The 26,428-nt window shown below is 43.5% G+C and overlaps 4 protein-coding genes across 4 annotated transcripts; 3 read left to right on the forward strand and 1 right to left on the reverse strand.

Annotated features, from left to right (window-relative positions):
- Nucleotides 1-2,946: 2,946 nt before the first annotated feature.
- Nucleotides 2,947-6,069, forward strand: rnf151 (ring finger protein 151; the record flags this gene model as incomplete). Its single annotated transcript, XM_083687626.1, has 5 exons — nt 2,947-3,030; nt 4,324-4,469; nt 4,776-4,872; nt 5,203-5,432; nt 5,793-6,069. The coding sequence occupies 5 exons, from the start codon at nt 2,947-2,949 to the stop codon at nt 6,067-6,069; spliced, it is 834 nt and encodes a 277-aa protein (XP_083543752.1).
- Nucleotides 6,070-6,844: 775 nt separating this feature from the next.
- tex2l (testis expressed 2, like) lies at nt 6,845-14,684 on the reverse strand (the record flags this gene model as incomplete). Its single annotated transcript, XM_083687627.1, has 11 exons — nt 6,845-7,018; nt 7,154-7,274; nt 7,450-7,665; nt 7,901-8,038; nt 8,382-8,514; nt 9,945-10,044; nt 10,177-10,326; nt 10,540-10,802; nt 11,028-11,349; nt 11,515-11,715; nt 13,278-14,684. 11 exons carry the CDS (start codon nt 14,682-14,684, stop codon nt 6,845-6,847), a joined length of 3,225 nt encoding a protein of 1,074 aa, XP_083543753.1.
- A 4,567-nt stretch (nt 14,685-19,251) lies between these two features.
- neurl2 (neuralized E3 ubiquitin protein ligase 2) lies at nt 19,252-20,323 on the forward strand (the record flags this gene model as incomplete). Its single annotated transcript, XM_083687226.1, has 2 exons — nt 19,252-20,038; nt 20,208-20,323. The coding sequence occupies 2 exons, from the start codon at nt 19,252-19,254 to the stop codon at nt 20,321-20,323; spliced, it is 903 nt and encodes a 300-aa protein (XP_083543352.1).
- A 621-nt stretch (nt 20,324-20,944) lies between these two features.
- msrb1b (methionine sulfoxide reductase B1b) lies at nt 20,945-24,239 on the forward strand. Its single transcript, XM_083687107.1, has 4 exons — nt 20,945-21,063; nt 21,765-21,907; nt 22,395-22,512; nt 23,064-24,239. Exons 1-4 carry the CDS (start codon nt 21,009-21,011, stop codon nt 23,072-23,074), a joined length of 327 nt encoding a protein of 108 aa, XP_083543233.1. The 5' UTR covers nt 20,945-21,008; the 3' UTR covers nt 23,075-24,239.
- The last annotated feature ends 2,189 nt before the right edge of the window (nt 24,240-26,428 follow it).

Here is a 26,428-nt window from a genome sequence, read left to right on the forward strand (position 1 = left end):
TTTGTCTTAACAACTTTAGATGTATCACCTAACCTTGAGAGTGGATCTACAAGAAAGTCCTGCTCTCGTAATGTTCTTGCATCATTGGCATAGACGGTCAATGACGTACTGCAAAACAAATGAACAGAGACAGCAGTTGTTAGCCCATTCATTTGGCAACCAATACAGCAGGGGAGGCTGGTGGAGGTGGACATTGAAGGACGGGCTCGTTGTAATGCATGGAATGGAATCAGGAATGGTATCAAACATGCTTGTTTATCGACAGTAGACTAGTTGGTAGTCAAACTGTGACATAGAATGCTGAACTGGAAATTACAAACCCTTCCTTAGTTACCTAATCAGACCTAATGAGGATGTCGGTTGATAAAGAGACATGGATATAATATAATAATAATAATAATAATAATAATAATAATAATAATAATAATAATATAATAATATATGCCATTTAGCTGACGCTTAAAGCGACTTACATTGCAGTGAGTGCATATATTTTTCAGTATATATGGTCCCAGAGTGCGACTGTAGCTATTGTATCTTCAGATTGATGAAGGAGAAAGAAAAGAGTAGAAAGGGCGTTCCTATGTGTCCTGTAAGAGCTTACTGTAAGATGCTGCCTATCAACACTTCCCCAGATTGCCTTATACTGTAAATACCGTTACTAGTAAACTGGTTTGCCATAGGAGTGCCTTTGTACTGTCACTCATAAAATATTTATTATGATGACTGACTCCATATGCAAACACAACGAAGATAACTAATAACACACCTTGATGATGCTGGGAATAGATGTTAAGGTGTCGTAATATACAGTAACACATCGGAAACAGGAAAGATAAGGCGTATGAGTGTTCTTTGAACTCTGGCTAAGAGTGGGAGAAGGTTACAACAGTTAGGAATGTTTTCAGAGGACGCTGATTCTGACTACTGTTACTCTTTTCAGGGTAAGGTTAAAATGAAATAATTTGCAGGCAGAAACGTTGGATATACCGTATGTGCCAGAAAAAGTTCCACATTTGATTTGAAACTGCAAATAGCATACTGCAAATAGCCATCCTGTCTCTGTTTTATGGTCACCGATAACATGCTATTCCTTAGCGCTATTAGTGTCTTACTGTAAAGGCACACATATAAGGTAGACACATGTGCAAATATTGTTGACTGAAATACAATCTGTACAGTATGTCCTGACCAATGATGCATTCTGTGGTGGAAGTCTAGGATTTACCACTCTGTACTTTAGCTCTTCGGAGGTAAGAATCAAGAAACAAGTCCTGAGTAGCCACAATATCTGAGTCCGGTATTTATTGCTTGCAAACAAGAGACAAGAGCGTAACAGCAGCCCAGCGTAGAACCGGGGTTCGTTCAGCACAAGTCTAAAGAGACAATGATCAGGTTCGTCTTTTATACAGTTTAAACATAATACAGGCGTCGCCAAGGCTATCGGCTGATGGGCCTGTGCTTACGTGAGAAAGGGCGGGAGAGAATGAACAATGGGGAGACTTTCTTATTGATTAATCGCCGTTCAACATTTCATACCTATCGACAGGATGCGCCTGTCCCCCCACTATTGCTCTCTCCTACCACTCCCTCAGAGATCACCGCTGTTCATATGGTAAATCATACAGTGCTTCTCAGAACAATGGCTATAGAACTTTAGAGGAGTGGCAAGAGAAAATGTCATCACAGTAGTTACACAAGTTGTATCAGTCATATGAAAGTGTATAACCTGAAAATAGTTCTATGAATGTATTTTCCATAACAATTCACAACATTATGTTCTTCTGTTCATCAGGTCATGACAGTCCATTGCGAACGATAGAATCTAATGAAATGAAATCTTAATCTTTATCTTTATTCACACGGTTGTGCCACTGTATATCGATGGTAGTTCATTTATATTTACTCGCAGTCTCCGGTCATCTGATGCCAACCTCCTTGTCCCCATCTCCGGGACTAAACACCGGACCTGGGGGGACCGGACTTTCTCTACTGCAGCCCCCACTCTTTGGAACACTCTCCCAAACCACATCAAATAATCCAGCACGCTCTCCTTCTTCAAATGATCCCTCAAAACCCATCTTTTTAAACTAGCTTTTAATCTTTAACTATGTTTACTGTTGTTTTTACTGACTGTGCTTTTGTTTTACTTTTTATTTATCTATTCTTGTTCTCTCCATTAAATAGTGTCTTTGAGTATTGAGAAAAATAAAATGCATTATTTTAAAATTATTATTATAATAATTATAATAATAATAATAATAATTATTATTATTATTATTATATCTGTTATGGTAGTAAAATACATACAGAAGCATCAATCACAAATCTTATCTACTGTACACCTTGTTAAAAGATAAAGGGATGGTGATGTTGTAAAGTTAATATTAACCCAGGAAGTGTGTCCTTCTTAGAAATTGTATGATTGTATGCATCCTTTAGGGAAATAAAGGCATTACTTCTGAGCTGGAAAAGCTCACGTTTTATGACCCACTGAACTGTTTGTATTTATGATTCTGTTTCCTACTTAAAGATTGTGTGATCCATCCTTTAGGGAAATAAAGGCATTACTTCCGAGCTGGAAAAGCTCACGTTTTATGACCCACTGAATTGTTTCGTTTTTATGATACTGTAGAATACGTACAGAGTATGTGCAATTTTGTGGTATTGTATTGGATGCACTGTTGATCATGCCCAGACCTCAAATAACCAAATTCATTCATTCAGAAGTCTGAATTAAACCATCTTTGAAGTAAAACTTGGGGTTACAGTATAAGTGTGTTGCTATGCATTGGCAGCGCTATTTTTACAATGTTCGATACTAGGTTGAGTACCTGTTACAGTATTCTACATGCATAAAATGAGAGAAATCTTTATTTGTACACATTGAAAATCAGACCTCTCTATCGCTATCTGTAAATGTCAAGTAATAAGGACCGTATGCCTATGGCAATATCAAGAAGTACTTACAACCATTCCTCTGCTGTAGGGCTGCTGCCCTCTGCTGCTGGACTGCTCCACTTTACTCAGGTAACTTTATGAAATAATGTGGTTTATGTTAATATATTTTACCCAGGCCAAAGTGATGTTCCCTTTGACTGAAGAGTTTCAAACAACCCCTACAGTATAGTATGATTGGCTCCTAAGGGACTGAAAAACATAAAATGGACACATACTATACTTTATTATATAGCAGCAAACTTCTGTTCACTGTTCTTTTACTTAACCTTGGCTTTTATAAACTTCTAGCCAGGTTTACAAAGTACTGGATAGCCCATCAAGTTACATACTTTTTATTTATTTATTTGTTTTCTAAAGATGGCTATTATTGCTAAAAATGCTATTAAATGAAAGTGTAGTCTTTCTGAACAGAAACCTCCACTATCTTCTGAAAGAGCCATTCATCACAGCCCTCTCTCTATGGCAGAGCACCAAGAGAATGCTGTTTGGAAGCTCTAGAGCTCACGGCCATTGAGAGCACCGCTTCAGTATCCATGGCAACTCCCCCTTTGAAAGCAGTAAAACCTGGAGAGTACCAAAAAAAAGAGAGAAAAGGCATCCAGGTGGTTGGTCAGTTGGTCAGTTGCTCTGGATGTTATCAAAGTTTTTTTGAAACCAGTAGCTACTGGTCTGTGGATGCTGGAACTTCAGAGAAAAGGAACGTAATGGATCTTTACTACAGGACCCCCTGAATGATTATGGGTCAAATGATCCCAGTTTTATTTCCAGGTTGTTTTAGCAGTGTATTGTTGTGGCCCACACACATGGCTATTTGTTGTGTTGTGTTAGGCATGTTGACATGTAGGCCTAGTCTTAACTAAAGGGACTGTAGGACTGAGCTGGGGAAATGGCAACTCACTGGCAACTGTGACTGCATGACAATCAACAGACTGTCAACAGATTTGTGAAATATGGTGAGTAAAACAAATATCAGTATAACCAAGAAGTTCAATATAATGATGCATTGTATTGGTGTATAGATTAGATATGGATTATAATGTATTCAAACTTAAACTTAAATTGCTTTGTATTTTTGGTATTTCATTTCCTTTCACATGCATGTATGGTATGGATGACAGAATGAAAACCATATAATCTGACCATTTATTCTCTTTATTTCATTACAACTATTGTAATATTGAACTGTGGTTTGGCAGTAATGGAATATGACAACATGAACTGTACTGTTGACATGAAACCAATTTCAACTTTTAAATCTATCTAGCCTGTCCACTCTCCTGAGATTTTCACTTCATAAAAGTCTGAATGTGATCCCCTTGTATTGAATTGTTTCTCGGACCGACACAGTGTGTTCTGTTTCAGAGCGGGGGTTATGATGTGGACCTGTTTGTTGACGGCCCAGACTATGACCTGATCTGTTCCATATGCAGATCTGTCCTGAGGTGTCCTGTGAGAGTGGCCTGCAACCATGTCTTCTGCAAAAAGTGCATCTTACAGTGGCTTAAGAGGTACATTGCTGCATGTCAACACAGTTAGATAAGGCAATAATCTACGTTATGGTCAACCCATTTATGATGTGGTTAACACTTTACATGAAGTTGCCTCTATATCTGTGCAGTAACAATGTAATTGCTGTAGTAACAACATTGTATCAACATGCTGTTATAGTCAAGGGTTATAATGCAACCAGTTATTGTCATTAATCCATTAATTTATCCCTAGACAATAGCCTAGCAAAGAGCACATTTGAAAGAATATGCTAAAGAAAATATTGCCACTCCATCTTTTATGTATTCCACCTCACTCACTTTCAGACAGGAGACTTGTCCCTGCTGCAGGAAGCCCATCAGTCCCAGCTGTATGTTCGTCATGTACAAACTGAGCAAAACCATCAGTCGCCTCAGGATTAAGGTGAGTCATACTGTAGCCGTGTTATTCTATTCTAAAGTATATAATAGAGTACTTATTACTTTGGTAGCCAGGTGTGAGGGCCACAAAGTATGAAAGATTTTTCAAGCGTGGAGGAACTCATTTTCCCTATCTCATACATCAATTTGTCTTTCATATAAAATCATTTTTTCCCCCATAAATCATCCAAGCAATTGATGACAGTTACTATGCTCTTCTCTCAAACTCTCTTCCCCTACCCCAACCATCCTGTTTCTCCTATCCTCCCTCCACACCTCCATCCTCTCCCCTCTTTCTCTCTCCTCCATCTCGCCTCCACTCTCTCCCTAACAGTGTCAAAATGAGGGCTGCTCTGCCATCTTTCCGCTCTCTGATGAGTTTCTCCACAGTTCCTCCTGCCAGTTCCAGAGTGTTCCATGCCCCCACCAGGGCTGTGGGTCCCTGGTGCCCAGGCAGGACCTGGAGGCCCACTCCCAGCACTGCCAGCACTGGAGCCAGCTATGTGCTATGGGCTGTGGCACCCTGCTCACCCAGGGCACCCAGGCCCAGCACAACTGCTACATGTGAGTGCTAAGTTGGGCTATATACTTTTAACAACAGAACCATAAACATTATGGGGGGTGTCCTGAATCTTGATTGTGTGTGTGTGTGTGTGTGTGTGTGTGTGTGTGTGTGTGCGTGCGTGCGTGCGTGCGTGCGTGCGTGTGTGTGCATGTGTGTGTGTGTGTGTGTGTGTGTGCGTGTGTGTGTTTTCTCACCAGTACTCTACTCACACATAGGTATCTGGATCGATATTGCCCATAGGATCAGATCTAGGATCAGCTTTACCCTCTGCTATGCTATACTTAACCATTTGGGGGTAAAAATGCTAAATGGACCTTAGATCAGCATTAACAAGGTACTTTTCCCTACTGCTGTTCCAGGCAGCTGAGGCAGCAGGTGGAGGCTCAGAGGCAGAGCCACAGAGCCATCGCTAGTGCCCTCCGCAGGAAGATGAGGAGGATGCAGACCGCCATGACACACGTGAGGAGGCAGGTGGCACTCATCTGCGAGAGCCTGGAGGTCATGGAGGATCTGGAGGACCGGGAAGGGGAGAGAGAGGGGGAAGGAGAAGGGGAGGGGGATGGAGAGGTAGAGGGGGAGGTGGAGACCACAGGGGAGAGCGGTGCGAGCAGCAGCAGCAGCAGCAGCAGCTCCTAAAAAGGGAACTGGGCTTTATAAAAGATTAATCGAATTGTTATGAGATAATTACTTTTTTATATAAAACTATGTTTTAAGGGGAGGGGAAGGGGAGGGAGAGGGGGAGACGACAGGGGAGAGCAGCGCCAGCAGATGTAGCAGCAGAAGCAGCTGTGGGGCTTTATAAAAGATTGATAAAACTGTGATGAGGTAATGGTTTTCATATAAAAGTATGTTTGAGAAGAAATGTGAATATTATTGACAAAGTTTTTGTATATTCTGCAGTGCATATGTGTTCTTATTGATGGTTTTATAATCAGAAAATCAGGGTAAAATATCTGCATTTGAGGCAAAAAGTAGATTGGAAGTTAACTCATCATGAATAAATAACAACTGTTCTCAAAATTAGGGTTAGGGTTAGGGAAGTCACAGTTATTTGCAGAGTAACACATCCTCCAAATAGCACATACTGTACAATTAAATCCAAAATCTCAGTCAACATTAAAGAAACATGACATTGAAAAAATGCGTGCCTTGGTTTTATTTGATGATGATTTTCCATCTTTAAGTATTAAATATAGACTGCTCAAAACGACATTGAACTGTAAACAATCAAAGCAGCAAGCAAATACACATCTCATAAGTGTTCCTCACATGTAAACATTGACAAAAGGTATCACTTGTAGTTCTGTAACATCCAGTATCCCACGGCATTGGGGTTGGGGTTACAACTGCTAGCTGTGCTTTCTGGGCTCTTGAGGTTTCATAGTATGTATGGTTGGACCACAGGGAGGCACTACTCTGACTCAGGAGTATGTTCCTGGGAGATCTGCTCTATGGAGTCCGTGGAGGAGTTGCGTGTGTGTGATGACTGAGCCGGGCACTGCTGTGACGCTGGGCACTGACTGTCCATACCAGAATGCATCAGGGGCAGGTAGATGTCATCCATGTTGGGCAACACAAACACTTTCTGAAACCGAGAGATGATTATGTTCAAAGTGGGCTGAATAATAACTTGAAATTGAGGTCTACAAGGGAACAGGCGAGAAGGGAAGAGATGGGGGGAGATAAGGTACAGAGAGATTAGAATAAATTAGAGACTAACCTGAAACTCATCCTGTAGTTTCTTCTCAATCCACTCAGTCACATGACAGAAAGTCACCTCCCTCTCTCCTAGTTTGGGTCTGACACGGAGATCCAGCTTTGGGGGCACACAGAAGCTGTACCTACACACACACACACACACACACACACACACACACACACACACACATACATAAGTTACTTTCATTTTTAAGTCAGTTTGCAATACTAATAATAGACAGAAACATAATACATTTCATTTTAGTGATGTCAAAAGGAGATCAACTTGTAGCAAATCTGACTGAGAGTGGTCTGTACCATATTCTGTCAGTAGGTGGGGGCGGGATGTTGACAACCAGCGTCCCTGAAAGCTCCTGGACCTCCACGGCCAGCAGCAGGGGAGTGTTGGACATCTCTTCAATCTTCTTTTTGATAAACTCATTTTCGGTGGCCTTCTGGAAGTACTTAGACTTAGCGATTTTGTCAACAAATCTCAAAATCCTCTTCCCAGTCCTGCCACCACCAGCAGCAGCACTATAAAGGGGAGGGAGGAGGAGCGGAAGAGTTGGCATGAGGAGACACGACTGGACTTAATACTGAATGGTCAAATGTCAAACTGGCCACAAATGAAAGCTGCAACCCAATAACATTTAATCAAATCTAGACTGTAAGCTAAATTAATCTGAGAACACACTGTTGAAGTGTTTTACAGTGTGTTTATAGAGTATTTTACAGATCACTCGGCTTGTAAAGGATGGGACATTATTACCCCTCAGCTCCAGGTGGAGTCCCCTTCTCTCCCACAAGCCCCTGGGGCTCAGAGAGCAGTACTTCCTCCTCATCAGAAGACCCTGCACTGGAGGACTCCTCATCACTGTCAGCCAGAACACTGAGGATGGGCCTGGACCTAGACAGAACAGAGGTCAAAGGTCAATGGTGAGAAAAGATACATGAAACAAGAGAGAGAAAACAAAGGGTAGAGCAGGGACATCAAATGGAAATATACAGTATGAGCATGGGAAGAAAACCCAGTGTAGCAGAGTAGCAGACGAATTCATATCTACAAGGACACTGTCATTATTTGACAGGACAAAGATCTGGAGGCCGTCCAACTAATCAACATAATGTGTGCAGCTCTATCATGTACAATCTAGCCAGTACTGTGGATACGGGGAAATCTTTTTTCTTTTTTTTTTTTAATGAAGGAGGCTGAGGGATGAGGGGGGATATTGATGTTTGATGAGACTGACCCCAGACTTCCTGCTTCAGTGAGGCTGTCTGTGTCTAACCCACCCTCCTTGCCCAGTTTAGACAGGTTCATCTTAGTCTCTAAAGTCATCTGGAGGGCTCCGGTATAGACCACTTCCAGCTCCAGCCAAAGGCCTGCAGATAGAACAGATAAACAACAACACACAAACACTGAGTCAAGAGACGCAGCCAGGCACAACACGCTTAATATTCAAACAGAACGTGCATAATATTCAGACACAACAAACACAACCAGACACAACAGAAACTGTAGACGATACAGTCGATACAGACGATGTAGTCATATATATATCAGTCACAGACAGAACCAAGCACAACAAACACAGTCACCAGTCGCAACATACTTAGTCAGGGACATGGCTAGATGCCACACACAGCCAGACACAACACACACTCAGTCACAGACACAGCCAGACACAACACAGGCTCAGTAACAGACACCAGTTAGAGACAACAGATACCAGCCAGAGACAACAGAGACAACAGACACAGCCAGACACAACAGACACCAGTCAGAGACAACAGACACCAATCAGAGACAACAGACACCAGTCAGAGACAATAGACACCAGATATCAGTTAGACACAACAGACACAGCCAGACGCAGATGTAAAAACACAGCCGTCTCATGAAGGGAAATGTTTAGGGAACATAGATTTATAATTCACAACAGTATACCCACACGCACCGACACAAAAACTAAATTAGTATGATCTAACAATTTCTACTCTCCCTGGTGTTTCTGCTGCACTATGGCAACTCTTCCCAAATCGTCCCACAAGAACATGCTACTCAAAGAACCAATTAGCAAAAGACAATGACAGTGTCAAACTATAGCCTAATCTGGAGGGATACTTAGGAGAAGATTAAAAGGATTTGCTGTGATTATGAAGGGTTGCCAAATTACGGTAAATTACGACAGATTATAATTCCCCTGAGGAATGATGACACATGTTGTGGATTGGAGCTCAGCGAATCTGTCAATGGGATGATGTGCGATTAGAGGGGCATCGATGTGACGTGTGTGGTTGCGTAACGTGGGGCACATATTGTGGCGCAGAGAGAGGAGGAAACGGCCATCCAGCCCCCCGGCCCCCAGGCCTAGGGCCACAGGGCAAATCCTGCCTAAGCACTGTTAAGTGCACCTTTATGTATGTGGCCACAAACACACACACAAACACACACACACACACACGCACACACACACGCACACACACACACACACACACACACACACACACACACACACACACACACACACACAAACTACAAACCAATATGCCTCAGCGCATGTTCGCAGCAAGGGATAACAACTCCCTTGCCCTCTGAGATTACAACAGGATAATAACAGCATAATCTCATCTGATGCCCAGTACTCAGTCATAATCACATGAGCAATGTGCCATCTCCTCTCTCTGCATCTCTGCACTCTGCACTGTGTGTGTGTGTGTGTGTGTGTGTGTGTGTGTGTGTGTGTGTGTGTGTGTGTGTGTGTGTGTGTGTGTGTGTGTGTGTGTGTGTGTGTCCTCCACTTGGCACTTACCCTGGTGGTTGACCATTGGTCTGGAAGTGCCAGTCACTTGGGGCAGACCGGAGCCCATGTCCAGCTCCGTCAGAGTGAGCTCATTCATAAAGTAAGGCAGCTGCACACACACAAAACATATAACGACAACAGTGTTACTCAAAAGTCGAAAGAGATAAAAAAACCAAAATGGTATAAACTAATTATATAACTCATTTTAGTCATAGATTTTAGACTGGATTTTTCTACACACTCTAATTTTGCTGAGCTTTTTCTGGATCTTGTGGGAGACCAGATCTGCCCAGTATTTCTCACGGAGGAAGTCCCAGAAGATTCGACCAATCAGGGCGTTGACCCAGGCAGTCTGTCCCTCTCCCGGGAGGTCTGGGAAATCACAGGTGCACTGTGGGAAAAAGTATACAGACCTGAGTCATAATAAGATGCAGGAGATTAACAACCAAGAGATTAAATATGCATTATATTTAGCCATTTATTATATAACAATGGCTGAATAGTGTCCTCCAATACATTGTGCACCTGTCTCTGTATACATATCCAGTGTTTCCAATGACTTTCACAGCAACAACATTTTATTTTAGTCACCCAGATGACTCACCTGTCCTGCGGTGGTGGGGCTGGTCTCTGTGCTGCTGGGGCCTGGACTGGGCAGGGGGTTGGGCTCCTCTGTGGCCAGAAGGCGAGCCATGAAGGTGTGGTAGTCCAGCAGGGAAGCGCCCTTAGCACTGCTGGAGGTCTGGGTGGAGGGGACAGTGGGGGTGGTGGGGAGGTCCTCCTCAGTACTGCCCACCTGACTGGAGCCTCTGCTGCCCGGGGCACAACCGGAGGCACTCACCCCTCGCACCATTGGCACTGCCTCCTCTGCCAAGAGGGAGGGGGGAGGATCATAAATATGGCGTTATTTTAAAATGTACAGAGGAGGTGCTATGCTAAATGTATATTTAATGTGATGATTTAGCAGAGGCAGGAACATCTGGTGTAACCTGCGATCAAGGTAGTATTTTTTCCCCAGCACTGAAATGCAAGGAATTGGACCATATAATCCATAATCCACAATTGCTATTGTAGTAATAACATTTCTCTTACCCGGTCTGGACACACATCTGCCAGGCCTCTCCTGGCCTCTCTCTGTAACCATGGAAGCGGACAGGAAGTGATGAAACCACTCCTCCTTCTCTCTTCCTGTCCGGCCGAAGAGGTAGAGAGTTGTTGGGATGTCAGGTGTGACTGCGGGGGGGTGTTTGAAGGAGGGGTGTGTTTGGGTAGGGGATTCAAGCTCCTGCTCCTCCCCTAGGGTCTCCACTGTCCCCTCCTCCATTGCCCTCTCTCCTTCCTCCAGGACGATGCAGATAGGGTATTTGATATTCCACAACCTCTTACGGGCTAGTGCAGAGGGCAGCAGGAACACCTGGTAGTACAATAGTAATGCCTTTTATAACACCTGCTATAACATGAAAACCTGTCATAACATTGTTACAACATTGTTACAACACCTGATAATGTTTGATGAATTTCACTGGATGACATTATCGAACTTGATCACGTTTAGTGCTAAACATTGTGGGGGACAGACCTTGCTGTGGGCCAGCTGGTAGGAGCGGGAGCTAACAACCACAGCCTCCTGGGGTTTGTCGTCGTAGGACACCCTGCGGCTGATGTTGCTGCGGGGGTAGTCCAGCCTCAGACAGGAGCCCTCTAGGATGGCGTACACAGAGTGGGTCAGGGACGGGTGGTAGTTCTCTGGGTCGTACTCAAACATCTCATTCATCCAGCCCTGATAGAGAAATAGGAGAATAGAAGCATGTCCTCTAGCACAGGCTGGAGGCTGGTGGAGGCAGAAATCGGGGGGGGCAGGTTCATTGTAGTACATGATAACATTCCTCATTCCGGGTTCATTGTAATGCAAGATAACATTCCTCATTCCATTCCATGCTTTACAATGAGCCCATCCTCTGATTTCTACCTCCACCAGGTGCCAGATATACAGTAAGTACAGTGCAGTTAAGGCACACTACAATGTACATAGTATGCTCCCAAGTGCATTAACTGTTAACACGGTGCATAATCTTCTTTTCCACTGATAAACAAATACAGCAAGGTCTATTTGGATCCTGTATTCTTACTGACCACTTCAACCACTCTAGTTGGAATAGCAGTGGTTATTATAATTACAATTATATAATATAGAGTTATTATACTAGTACAGCAAATGACACTCCACAGTGATGAATCTGACAGCGAGGGTGAAGAAGTGGAGAACTCACCCTCACCCTCCCTGATGACCACTGACAAGGTCCCCTGAGGCTCTGACATCCACTCATAGCCCAACTGCCAATTTACAACCCGCCACCCCTCCCCCACTAACACCCCCGTCACCCTGTACTACAGTTTACCACAGATAGCACTGTCTGCCACTGAACATGACAAATTACATAGCCCCAGTCTATAGCTCTCAGCTAATTGCCCCTTGATCTGACAAGATGGCTGGGTGGGGGCTATTCTGCACCTGGCATTGTTCATCCAAGGGAGTCACAGTAATGAGGACAGTATCTCTTTAGTTTGGAGGAACCTTTATACTGAGACATTAATTGCATTCCAAACACATTCTGCTGTCGTGTCCCTCATTAAAATGCATTCAGCTGTGAAAGAGAAGAGAGGGGGTTTGTTGCCGTTCCTGACTCACTGTGGTGCAGTGCCACTTAAACTAGCAGTGTCCCCATTCAGCTAACTCTGCTGTGGGTGATTTGAGAAGTCAATCACAAATGTAATATTCTGACTTCTGTTTTATGACTACCCATTCAGACACAGCTGGACTTTTACTACTGAGGGAAATGAAGTGTATTAACATTACACATTCGTTGTTCCATTTGCTTACTGAACCACAACTGTGCACTCGTAAAAAGAAAAAAAATGTTTTCACTTTGAAAATGTTTTCTCCTCATTTAAAGGGGCAATCTATAATTGGTACATCCTTTTTTGGACTTTTACATTAATTATATATAGCCATTGGTTCTTGAAGAATATAACTTGTATAAACAAATGCCTCATGAGCTTAGTTCAACTGTCTGAACCCAACATATAAGCTTGCTTTACTCCATTGTTTGTAAACAATGCAATTGTAAACAAACACTGTATAGCTTTAAAACTATAGCTTTTGAACTCATGGATGGACAGTGTTTGCATCCACAGCATTGTCTATCAAATTTTCGAGTGGTTACATTTCTTCAGTCCCATCCCTCAGCTGTTTACCAAAAAAGTGGCGGGGAGCCCGCCTTTGTTTTGTTTTTTAATTGTTACTTTGTTGTTGTTTGAATTCCACCTTTAACACCAACTCACCTTAAGTATATCTGGCTCAGTGCTGAGAGCATCAGGCTCAGCTCTGTCATTCAGGGCCTGAGCCCTCCTGTGTGGAGGAGCAGGGGATCTGGATGTGCCCAACCTGATGAGGAGCAGCCCCAACAGGAAGCCCATGGCCAGACCCATAGCCAGGCCTGATAGGTAGGGGCTCAGAGGCAGTATGAAGTAGATGTAGGACAGCGCAGCCACACAGAACAAACCCATGCATGGCAGGGGAGGAGAGGGTCGGTCGACTACACTGGGTGCTGAAGAGATCGAAGGGCCAGGCTGTCTCTGAGGACGCCTATGACGAGTCTCCACCACCACGACCTGCATGACGTCACCGTAGGTGCAGATCTCCAGTTCCTCGGCCTTGTCGTTGGGTTTACTGTGGTGCTCCTGGGCGGAGCATGTCCTATGGTAAGCTCTCATGGGGTGTCTGACACAGGGCCAGTCAAACAAAGGTGAAGAGTCACCATCCACCCTTTTGCCACTCCTCACCGGAGACACTGTGACATCCACCTCGCCGCTGTCCCTCCCCGCTGTCCCACTGACCCCTCTGGGGCTGGGGGAGCTGGCTGGGTGGGTCCCCATGGCTCTCTGGTGCTTGGGGCTGCCTGAGTTCTCCTCTTTCATGATCTTACTGAACATACTAAGCGGCTCGTGCATGGCCTCTGTCAGCTTCCGCCTCTTGTCCTCCAGCTCCATCTTGAAGAAGCCCCTGGCCCCCTCGGGTGGGGAGAAGGAGGAGGGCGAGGGTGGGGCGGTGCGGGAGTCTCCACTGCTGCGTCCTTTAGACTGGGTCAGCTGCTTCCATAAGTGGAGGTTGAGCCGGGAGTCAGATTTAGACTGGGACACCTCAGGCTCAGAGCGGGAGAGCTCAGTAGAGATGGATTTGACCAGGCTAAGCAGGGGCCTGGGTCTCAGAGACGAGCCCTCCTTCAGCTCCAGCTCTGTGGACAGGGACTTTACCAGGCTGGACAGGGGCTGGTGGGTGGGCGAGGCTGGGCCAGGGGAGAGGAAGCTGGGGGCTGAGATGGAACAGTCCCCCAGGGACCCAGGGGAAGAGGGGGAGAGGGGGACGTGGAAGGCTGGGGAGCGCAGGCCCCGTTCATCGTCCTCAGCAGAGTACTGCCTCTCCTTGGACAGGGAGATGGAGGGGTAGTCCTCATCATTCTCCAGGGAGAAGATGAGCTCGTTGTCGTCCAGGCTGTCCCAATCTCCATCTGTGCCCGTCAACTGTATCACAATGCCCTTCCTGGCCACACCTGAGTGGACCCACTCTGGGGGAGCAGGAGAGGGACAGAGGGCCGGACTCTGGGGGTCATGTGGAGGCTTGAGACCTCCTCCACCACCTCCACCTCCTCCCTCTCTCCCTCCTCGTCCCTTTTCTCCTGTCTCTGCCATTTCTTATGTTCACATTGCAGACCCCAAGGCACCTAGGAGTCAGCAGGAGAAATACAAACTCAGTCAGCTGTATTGTCAAGCCTCGGAGGGAGCAAAAGAGAGAGTCTTTTTATATGTTTATGCTTCATTCTCATCAGCGATTTCCTTTCAATGGAAGAATCCCAAGGGTGATTATGTAAGGATGTGTGAACGCAGTTTGGCTGGTGCAGAGAAATTACTTAAATCTCTTTATTGACTGTCTACACCTGAATTAGCCCCAAATAACACCTCTCCCTTTGCCATTGCCCCAGATTTGACTGGGCTTTGGAAGCGTACAAAAATAGATCAGAGACTTTCCCCAAATGTTGTGAAAAGTAGGCCAGAACACAGGCTCAAATCCAATGTTTTACTTTGGGAGCCTGTTGCTCTAAATAGCATGCAGATTAAGAAAGAAAACTCCCTAAAATGTAACTTTATGTGTTTTAGACATTTAGTATAAATTTAGTATAAATGTAAGCATAAATTATGCAAATAAAGTATAATCTGTACATAGGGTACACAAACATAAACACTATTTGTAGAGGTGTTTTACCTTCACCTGTCACATCACAATAGACTTAGGCACTTAGGCTCTGCCAAGCGTGTCATTGAGATTCTTATGCACCTCTCAGCCTTGTTGCAATGCAATGGAGTGAAACTCCAAAGCTCTAATGAATACTGTAATAGTGCCTTTTTCCCTCAAGGCTTAAAACCACCTCTATCCCTGCACCCCCAGAAAAAACTATTTATAATATTCATCCGCTAAGAGACATCAGCCTGCCTTAAAACTCACGTCAGAGCCGCCAACATGATCTGATGGCTTCTTGAGCTGCTTAAAGACTGCTTATGTAATGCTGAGATGAATGGTAATACTAGCCAAATATGTTTTCAATCACATCCAACAGCCTTTGTGACATTTTTAACACACATCTACCAGGTGCCAGAGAGCTGAGGGATGCATATAATGCTACAGTTTAAATGTAACAAGTGAGTAAACGTCAGAATAAAGACACATTTGATCTGCCATCAAAGAAAGTCGTAGAAAAGAGCATTTCTAGATGAGTGGACAGGAGAATGACAGGATAGCTCAAATGAGTCTTCCACTGTCTTTCTGGGTCAAGAACTCTGCTCTTTAAGATGAGGTACACTCCTCCAATGTACCTTCTGTGGTTACATAAGTGCATTATGGAGCTATGGCACAAATTCAAAAAATACTACAGCAGCTGGTGAATTCTCTCTAATCCTTCTCACCCATAATGGACCATAGAGGAGATATCAACCACACAAAAAGCATTAGACCTGGGCTCTCACATAGAGACAAGAGGCAGCAGTCACTGCAGGGGTAAACACACACACACACACACACACACACACACACACACACACACACACACACACACACACACACACACACACACACACACTCACACACACACACACACACACACACACACACACACAGACACATACACATTGGCAATACAAATGTGAAGAAAAAAAACATTCTGAAAATAAACCCCTTTGGTCTGTGATAATCTGTTCTCCATGGCCCCCAGCCCAGCACTGTGAAAGACACGTTATGAACAGCCTCAGTAAGCATCGTCCTTAACTACAGCTTAATAATGTGTTTGATCCTATCAACAAAGTCACACCAGATGATGGACATTTCAAATGTCAATTTATGAGGGTGTGACTGTGAACAAGTAATGTAAGGGCATGAAAGGTTATATAATCACTGGTGAATGAGGCAACAATACAAACTGGATTATTATTGGTCATTACTGACTATGTCAAGTAGACATGGCCACTGATGCTATAGGGGGGAGTCAGATTACTCTCTCTCTAAAGACAGTGCCAACTGAAGATTAACCATAACGCAGGCTTTTACTTCAAATTATGATTTGAGTCAGGCAAATCATACCGGATTATGTTCAAAAATAACGCTGGGTCTGATTTGAAACAGAATACTTGTTTGAGCATGACCTACACTAGAAAGGCTACAGTAATAATATGTCACAATAATGCCTTTTCTAAACAGCCTATATTATTGTAGCAATAGTTGTAAATAGTAGTATAATCAATCACTTATACAGTGAGGTTGTAAATCTGATGTGGACATCTAGAAAGAGCGAAGTGCTTTGTTAAAGTGTTTAAACAAAGATTACATTTATAAAATAACATATGGAAAGAACTCATCAAACGTTTTTTAAAAAAGATTAAGTAGATTAAACATTTGAGGCCATGCATGTGCTTAAATCTTCTACGTTTACCAGTTCGTAAAGACGGATTAAAAAGCAATAATATCAAACACATCAGTGTCAAAACTGACCTCAGCTCACCTGGTAATCACTGCAGCATGTGCAGTTGTGCACACACCACCCGACCCCTGTCTTCAATCTTCGCAGACAGCGTAGTCTATCCCTGAGTCCAAGATCAGTAGATTTAGCTCAGAATGGCTATTTCTTTCAAAATCGTGGTTGTCAAGGTTGTCGGCAGCTACAGTATGAAGTCGGACTGCGAGAAGCGCTCTTCGCGCGTCAAGGAAATTAAGTTGGCAATATGTTTCTTGAACAAATGCATTACTTTTCTTAGTCTAATAATAATTTATGAATAATTTTGGATTGCCAATTATGCTACTATTATGTGGACCTGCAATGTAAAGCTGCAAAAAATTACAGTAGAAAAAGACCATCAATGTAACACAGTTGCACTTACCGAAAAAAGCACGACAATTCTGAATCGAGATCTATCGGTGGAAACGTGCCGGTTCTAGCCTACGTATTTCAGCATAGCGACTGCCCTTCATAAACGCGAGAGATATTTTGCCTCCGCTTTGATGTGCTCACACCTCGCGGACCGCTTCTATCCAGATGTGACACGCGCTACCAAGCAGCGGCTCAGGCAGCAATCTGATTATGAAAGTCACTGTAATCCAGATTAAAATACTTCAGATCCAACACACACACACACACACACACACACACACACACACACACACACACACACACACACACACACACACACATACACACTCGCACAAGCCTTATAATAAATAATAAAGGCCTTATACCCCATTTTATTTCTAAATCAACAAACAACTATATAGCAACAGTAGGCTATTTCTTTTTCACTCAAGCAAGTCAGTCACATTTTTTATTTTTTATTTGATGTATTTTCCATCTGGCAAAATGACTAAACTCTCTCCTTCACTTGCCATTGTAACCTTTATGAACATCTTATAGATTGAGACTGCAAGAAGTCATCTTTTGCCTAGAGCACACTTAAGGAATCAGTCTTCACAGAAAGGGATAAAGGGATGAACAGGGCTATCTCTCTCTCTCTCTCTTGGCCTAGATACAGAGAGCCCTAGAAATGACAATATGAGGAACGGAGTGTGGTGTTCAGTCTGCAGCTAGGGTTAGCACGCCTGTAACCCCCATCTATCTCTGTCTAAAGGAATAGTTCCTGGACTGGTCAGTGGCTCCTTCTACATGCATGGTGCCACTGTAGCAAACTGATATTATACAACTCCATGCTGTAGTCTTTTTCCAATCCTCTATGGTCCAATGGATTCCTCAGAGGTCCCTGATTTCAATGAATGGAGACAGGTTTACTCTGTGGGGTAAATTAGTCCATTCATGGATGTGATGCTTTGAAAGCTGGTAGAGGTAGAAATCGGAGGACGGCTCATTGTAATGCATGGAACGGAATGAGGGATGATGACAAACACACATGTTTGATACCATTCCTCATGCCATTCTATTCCTTTCCATGCATTACAATGAGCCGTCCTCCGATTTCTACCTCCACCAGCCTCCACTGACGTGATGGTTTAGCTCCAATTCACATTTAAACATTCCATACACAGTATTAGGACAGACTATATTTAGGATATTTCGAAAAATGCCTTCTGCTCAGCATATTCATCAGATGGCATTATGATAATTAGAGTACTCTCCCAAGGACTGATTTACATAACAATTTCATAACAACACTTAATTTGAATAAACTATATTTAGAAGTCTGATACCAGACAGTATAACAGCCTGTTTAACATATTTATCAGGCATATGGTATTATGATAATTACACTGCTATTATTGTCAATGGGATTGTGAAATTGAATGAGCACTTGGGCCCTGGGGGTTTCCCCTGACCCCTCCCCATCCTGTGTGAACGTGTATCTCCCCCTGCATACCTTGCCATCTGTTAACATATGCAGTTGTTCAAAAATAGCCCTCTCCATGGCACCAGAAACTTCCCTGAGTGTCCAACAGATAGGCAAGCAAGGGTTAGTTGTGAATGTTTGTGTGTGTCTGTTGCACCATGCGTTTTCTACAGACTGTCTACTCAGAAGAAGACACCGTAAGAACTTGGATAGTGGACATTTTAGATGTAGACCTTCTGTGTAGTTTGTGTTGTGAATCTGTTTTGTTTTGGCGGTTGTCCTACAGTAGATATTTACAGTGATACTATTTAGGCTTATTATTGCCTGCCAGTGCTGTCACCCAGTGTAGTGATTACACTGTATTCAAGAGTCATTTTGAGAAATGGAGCCGCTCTCAGACCAGTTTCTGGAGTTCCACCCCATCCACGGAACCAACGTGAGACTGGACCCTTCTGGAACTCAGGCTACCCGGGTAGAGAGCTTCGCTAATGGGTTGTGCTTCAGCAAACAGCCCCTGAACCCTGGAGAGATCTTCCTGGTGGAGATTGAGGAGAAAGAGATGGGCTGGTGTGGCCACCTCCGCATCGGCCTGACCGCCAAGGACCCCATGGCCCTGGACTCAGTGCCTGAGTACTCCCTACCAGACCTGATGGATCTGGGAGATAGCTGGGTGTTCGCCATCACACGCAACCACAATAAGGTGATAGAAGAGGTAGCAGTGGCAGGGGGAGAGGGGGCAGGAGAGGGAGCGTTGGCTGGTGGCCGGGTCTTGGGGGGTGGGGAGGAAGGAGGCAGGGTGTTAGGGGGTGCAGGAGAGGATGATGGTGGCAATAATAAGCCCAAAGCATTCTTCACAGACACCCACCTGTATATTGAGGACTTTCGCATCCCCATGGACAAGCTGGTTGGTCGGAGTCGACCTGGCCTCTTCAGCCACATCCTGGATGACCTGTACAAGACAAACGCACTGCCACCCACCGCTCGACGCAGTCGGGTTGGGGTGCTGTACACGCCTAAGGGACCGGGCATAGCCGATATGCACATTGTCATCAATGGGGAAGATATGGGTGCATCGGCTAAGGGGATCCCTACCATTCAGCCTCTGTATGCTGTGGTCGATGTGTTTGCTGCTACAAAGATTGTCCGCATCGTCCAGGTGGAATATGGCTGTAAGTGTCTTGTGTACAAACCTGAGACAATATCCTAAGGATCCAATTAATTGACAAGAAAGATAATGATCTTTCTGAATTACACTTAATTGACATTGATGTTGTATTTTCAAGCTTTTGAAACCCTCATGTCTCTATTTCTTCCCTCTCCTTTCATCCCTTGCTCCAGTCTCTTCACTGCAGACACTGTGTAGGAAGATCATCCAGAAACACATAGTCCACAGGATGGCCATAGACTGGCTGGAGCTGCCAGATAAACTCAAACACTACTGCAAGTATGAGTGAGAGCAGTTTGGACTGAAGCTTCTTCTGGTGCAGCCTCTCACGAGAAAGACTAATGAGACCAGCAGCACGTATCAAGTTTAGATTTAGCCTTGAATGTTGGATATCAAGTCGGGTGGAATAGATCCTCTGTAACTATGTGTGTTTGGAAGTTTAAGTAGGGCTGATTTAAAGAGAAGGGTGAGTCAATCACTGGGTGTGTGATTTATCCTGGTCAATCTCTCATGAAATCTTGTAAAGAAAATTGAGACATTCAAGCTTTTCAAGCAAGACATTTGCCACGGTGTATTCATTTTGTTATATGAATATACCACTGGTCTCTTACCAGTTTTGTTTTCACTCTCTGAATGACTTGTATGATATGTCAGAGATGCTTAGCTGGAGAATAAATTGATTATTTCGACCTTCATTACTTGCCTATATGTGTGGTTGTAGGTATCTGCAGTGCTAACTGTCCAGAAGTTCACTAATATTCACTTACTCACTTGCCTGTCTGACTCCCTCTTGTCCAACACTGACATCAAGTGGTCAATATCTGAACAATGGGCGTGGCTTGCATTCCGTCATGACGCTACTACAACCTACGTATGCGGAATCTCCTCGCGCAGTGTGTACCTGCATCTGTCAAACCTCAGCGGCGCGCACAGTGAGGTTTATAACCTAATACGACCTCTGCTCTATATTCAGAATGTCATTTTGCTCATTCTTTGGTGGTGAGGTTTACAAAGACCATTTCAATCCAGGTGAGCAATTATTTTATCTATTTACCTTTATTTATCCAGGTTATCCTTGATGCATCATTGAAATATAATCTCTGTTTCAAGAGAGACCTGATCCAAGACAGCAGCTAAAGAAAATAGGGAAAGAAACAGGAGAAGGAAATAGAAGCCAAGGAAAACAACAATTCTGCACTGTCTAGGGAGCCTATTAGATGTGATGTAACTTGCACTTCTTTCAGGATTATGTAGACTATTGCACCCATTTATCAATGTATTCTCTCAATGGCATATTTATTGAGAATATAAGGTAAACTAAGTGGCCAACATTTAAACTATTTGTATTCTTTAAATGTAGTAATTACATTTGACACCATCCAGTAATCTAGGTTACACAACTACTCTTAGGCAATAGAAGTTCAGAGATTATTCACTGTATAACATAATACTAGTCATGCTATGATGATTGTACAATACTCTAAATAATGTTGTTATAATGCTGTGTCCTAAGGTGTATGTATTGGTATAGTCTATCATCTTGGCAGTCACAATTCTCTAGCAATAGTAATACTTCTCAAAGACTGGGCCATTTATCTTTTAATACAATATGTTATTCAAAAATGTATTGCAAATGCTCCTAATGCCCTGCGATCTATATATACATCTATTATCTATATGTATTAACTCCTGTGTTAATCCTCTGATACAGTATCCATGGTTTCTTCCAGGTATGTATGTTTGCTCTCAGTGTGGCCACCAGCTCTTCTCCAGCAGGTCTAAGTTCGCCCACTCCTCCCCCTGGCCTGCTTTCACTGAGACCATCAGGGAGGACAGCGTCACTAAGATGATGGAGTCACTCACAGCCTTCAAGGTGAGCTGCCTCCAACAAGCCTTGAAGGGATACCCCTAACTCAATTTCATCAGGCATTTTCATTCCTCAAAAAGGGGTCCAATGTCGACTTGATCCTATATTCAATGCTGTCTGCTGTGTAGATCTTCTTGTATGAAGTCTTTATGTCAATTGTCAAAAGTGGCTTCCTCCCCTTGTCTTCTTTCCTTCATCTGCACTGATGGGAACGGACTGGAAAAGTGTTGGCTGATACTAGGGGAGGCTGGTCGAGGTAGAAATCGGAGGATGGGCTCATTGTAATGCATGGAATGGAATCATTCCTCATTCCATTCCATGCATTACAATGAGCCCATCCTCCGATTTCCCCCTCCCCTGACTGATACCCAAAAGACGTCCTCTTTATTAGCGTTTCCTACTAGGGAGGATAACCAGACCAAGATGCTCCCTGAGAGAATGTTTGCATGGTCATGGTCGGTAATTGAGTGTGTACTGGTGATTTTGTCCTCAGGTGCTGTGTGGTAAGTGTGGGAACGGACTGGGTCATGAGTTTGTGAATGATGGACCAGAAGACGGAATCTCGCGCTTCTGAATATTCAGCAACTCGCTCAAGTTTGTCCCTAATAAAGGTAACATGATAGAAGCCTGTACTGTGAATGTACTCTAACTGTGTGATTATTATTATATTATATTATTATTATTATTATTATTATTATTATTATTATTATATTAGTGTGAATGGACAACATTGAAGCAGCAAGTCTACTTTATTAGTAATTTATTTTATTAGAATATACACTCACGGAACACCTGTACACCTTCTCATGAGGTGGAGGTGGTGTAATGGTGTGGGGAATGTTTTCTTGGCACTTTTGGTATGTGGTAGAGCGGGAGATTCACAGCTTGAAAGTGCACCTGAAAAATTGTGTGATGCAATCATGTCATCATGAGCCAGAATCTCAAAGGAATGTTTCCAACATCTTGTGGAATCAATGCCACCAAGAATTGAGGCTGTTTTGAGAGCAAAGGGAGGCCATACCCAGTATTAGTATAGTGTTCCTAATAAAGTGTTCGTGAGTGTATATGTAATCACCGTCACCTAACATCACATTATCTCGTTACATTTTGACCTTTAAGTGTGTATTAAACTGCACTCCTCTTTTTCTGCTCTCTATTCCAGACAAGCAGTAAAGCGAGATTAGGATCCGAAACAGGTCACTGTAGACCCACACAAGCCATGTGCAAAAGACAGGTCAGTTTGTGAAGTGGACAGGGTTAAAGCCTGCGAGGGACGCCCTGCACACAGATGAGTCATTGGCCAGCCTGGAACACAGGGACTTGGGATGTTATCTACTCTACAGACTTTATAGATATGTGAACATCTGTGGAAGCTGGTGGAGGTAGAAATCGGAGGACGGACAGGCTCATTGTAATGCATGGAACGGAAGTGTTTGATACCATTCCTAATTCCATTACATGCATTACAATGAGCCTGTCCTCCGATTTCTACCTCCATCACCCTCCCCTGGTGAACATTCCCTAGGCTCCTCACATACCTCTGCCGAATTCCATTGACGTGCTGTTTGCCCAGATATCTCCTTCTGAATGTGTGTTATGTTAGTTTAAAGATAAGATGCGTATGCTTTTTATCCTTATCTGGAATTCATTGCTTTGTAGTAGCTTAAGCAGGGAATGGCCAACTGAGGTATTCAATAATTTATTTGATTTTAGAATAACTATGATATTACAATATATTCCCTAAGGGGGTGACATAGTTAGTGCAACAACGTTACTACTTTTTGAAATAGGTCTAAGCTAACCCCAAAGACATACACAACCACATCTATGCATTAGATATACATGTATATCACTTCCTTGTTGACATTGTGCTTCCTTATGTCACAAACAAAAAACAAACAACAGTATTAAACATGAAAACTGCATTCTGGTTATACGGATCATGATGTATTTTAATAGGTGCGGGCTGGTGGAGGTAGAACTTGGAGGAGAGGCTCATTGTAATGCATGGAATAAATGAGGAATGGTATCAATAATGCATGGAATGGAATGAGGAATGCATCACAATGAGCCCATCCTCAGATTTCTACCTCCACCAGACTCCCCTGATCATGATGTATTTTAAGCAACATTATCTGCCTATCTGCACTCTGAGCCATGTGATTTAAGTGGCATACTTGAATTGATTGGCATGATTATTTGTTATCAATCTTTATGAATTTGTTTTTGTTTGATTCTTGTGTCATGTCCTAACTTTTGTGTCTTACTATAAGAGGTCTGAGAGGTTACAAATCCAGTGATGAAACATATTCTCTATTCTCTGGGCTTTTCATTCTAATGATCCTGTTGTACAGAAGTGACAATAAACGACCGTAGTTTGATAGAATACTTGACCTCGCAGTCTCATTTTGACTATAATTGAGACTATGAATTGTAGATGTTTGCCGGTCATAACCAGCAGGTGGCGCTATCATACCATTGATTAAGTTCCACACGGAACTTCACCACAGGGGAAGAGCACAGTAGAGAGAAGCACTAAGATACTTCCACTGAGCATAATGTTTATTTTCTAGCATTTGCCATTCAAGCCTAGTCATGTGACCTGTGTCGCCTCCAGCAAGACATACCACTGAAGATCACTGAAGTCTACTATTTGAGCTTGGATTGTCTGGTGCAGCAGCAGTGGATGCTGGGTGTTTCGTGAGCTACCAGGGGGCCATGGTAGGTCTCTGCCTCAGCTGGAAGCTATTCTCCGGGCCTTGGCGGTTGGCACAGACCCTGTGGGTGAGAGGAGTGGCCTAGCAGTCCAACAAGGACAGAAGGCTATCATTACTGAACTAGCAGGACTCACACATACACACACGCACACACACCACCGCTGCTCTTTCATGCATCTCACACACACACACACACACACATACACATAAAACACACCACCGCTGCTCTCTCACTCGTCAGACACACAGACACACAGACACAGACACACACACACACACACACACACACACACACACACACACACACACACACAACCACTACTCTGTCTCTCGCACACATGGTCAGACTGCAACACTGTGTCCCCTAATGCATCACACACTCTGCCGCTTATATTATGGCATGTGTGCCAGTGTCTCAGGCACTTCCTGCTGAATGAATGTGTAAGAGTAACCACACACACACACACACACACACACACACACACACACACACACACACAGTCCTGAGGGAGCTGTGTTTTTGTGGATTTCACCACAAGCAAGTTAAATTTGAAGCTTGTTTTCTATAAAAAACATTATAAAGCTTTTTGTAGTGAACAATTATAGTGAATTGACTGTGCTGGGAGTCTATTAGAACATAGCATAAGTGTAGATATGGTTGAACATCATACCCTGTGTAATCAACACCCTGAACACCTCTGTAAGCAAAACACAACCTTAAGTGCATACGGTACTTTTCAACTTCTCCCCTAAGTATCCCTGAAGTAATCCTGTTAGTTTGAAATACATTTACATAGTTTCAACCCCCTCAAGGTTTAACAGCATGCCGCCTTCACTGCTGGGTGTTTGAATGTAATTAGACACTTCATACAGAGACAACATCTCAATAGCACGATGTGGCACCTTCTTCCTAGTTGGGTGTTCTTGGTGTTGTAGACATCGGCTCAGCAGCTTGTCCTTTTATCAGGATGTACACAAACACACACACACACACACACACACATACACACACACACACACACACAATCACGAACACTCACAAATACACACAAACACAGGGTGGAAAGGGGATGATCTAACTAGACAGAAACATGCAATCAAGGCACAGCTGAAGGAAGCCGACATCACAGACATCACTTCACAATCCTGAGTGCAGGACAGCAAAGCACATAGTGGTGTTATGGCAGGCTTAGAGTGGTAGGCTTTGTGTCTCGACCACAAAGTTGTTAGGTAACCCCAAACTGGTTTGAACTGGTATATACTACCAGTAGGGCAATGTTGTGCCCTAACATGTAGCACTGATCTCAGTGGCATTTCATTCATATAAGGACTTGGTCTTCCCACCAGCTGAAAGTGCTTTCTGTTACACAATATACTGTGCCTTTAGCAGTCTAGTTAAGTGTTCCTCAATCTAAATCTTCCAGTGTCTTTTTTTAACACCCTCTAAAGCAGAAAGGTGAATTAAGGACCCCAAGACTCCCTCAGTTAATAGTGAACTTCATCAGATGGAGTTCTCACGCACTCATCCGACTGAATAGTACCTGAACATCTTACACTGTCTAGTAATCCAGACACGATGAGTTATCTGAGAAGGTCTTTGGGTATCAGGGAGATTATGTTAATGGTTAATGCAGAGCTAGCATTTCCAGAGTGTGAAAGATTTTAATCAGTGTTAGTTACACACCATAAAAACAGGAATGTGCAGCTTAATGGTGCTTATGGGGCAGCTGCTATTGTCTGATGAGTGTCAATGGTGCCAGATCACATTGGCTCTCGTACTGTTCCACAGACCTTACAGCACAGAGGTATC

Source organism: Argentina silus (assembly GCF_951799395.1).
Source record: "Argentina silus genome assembly, chromosome: 16".
NCBI lineage: Eukaryota > Metazoa > Chordata > Actinopteri > Argentiniformes > Argentinidae > Argentina > Argentina silus.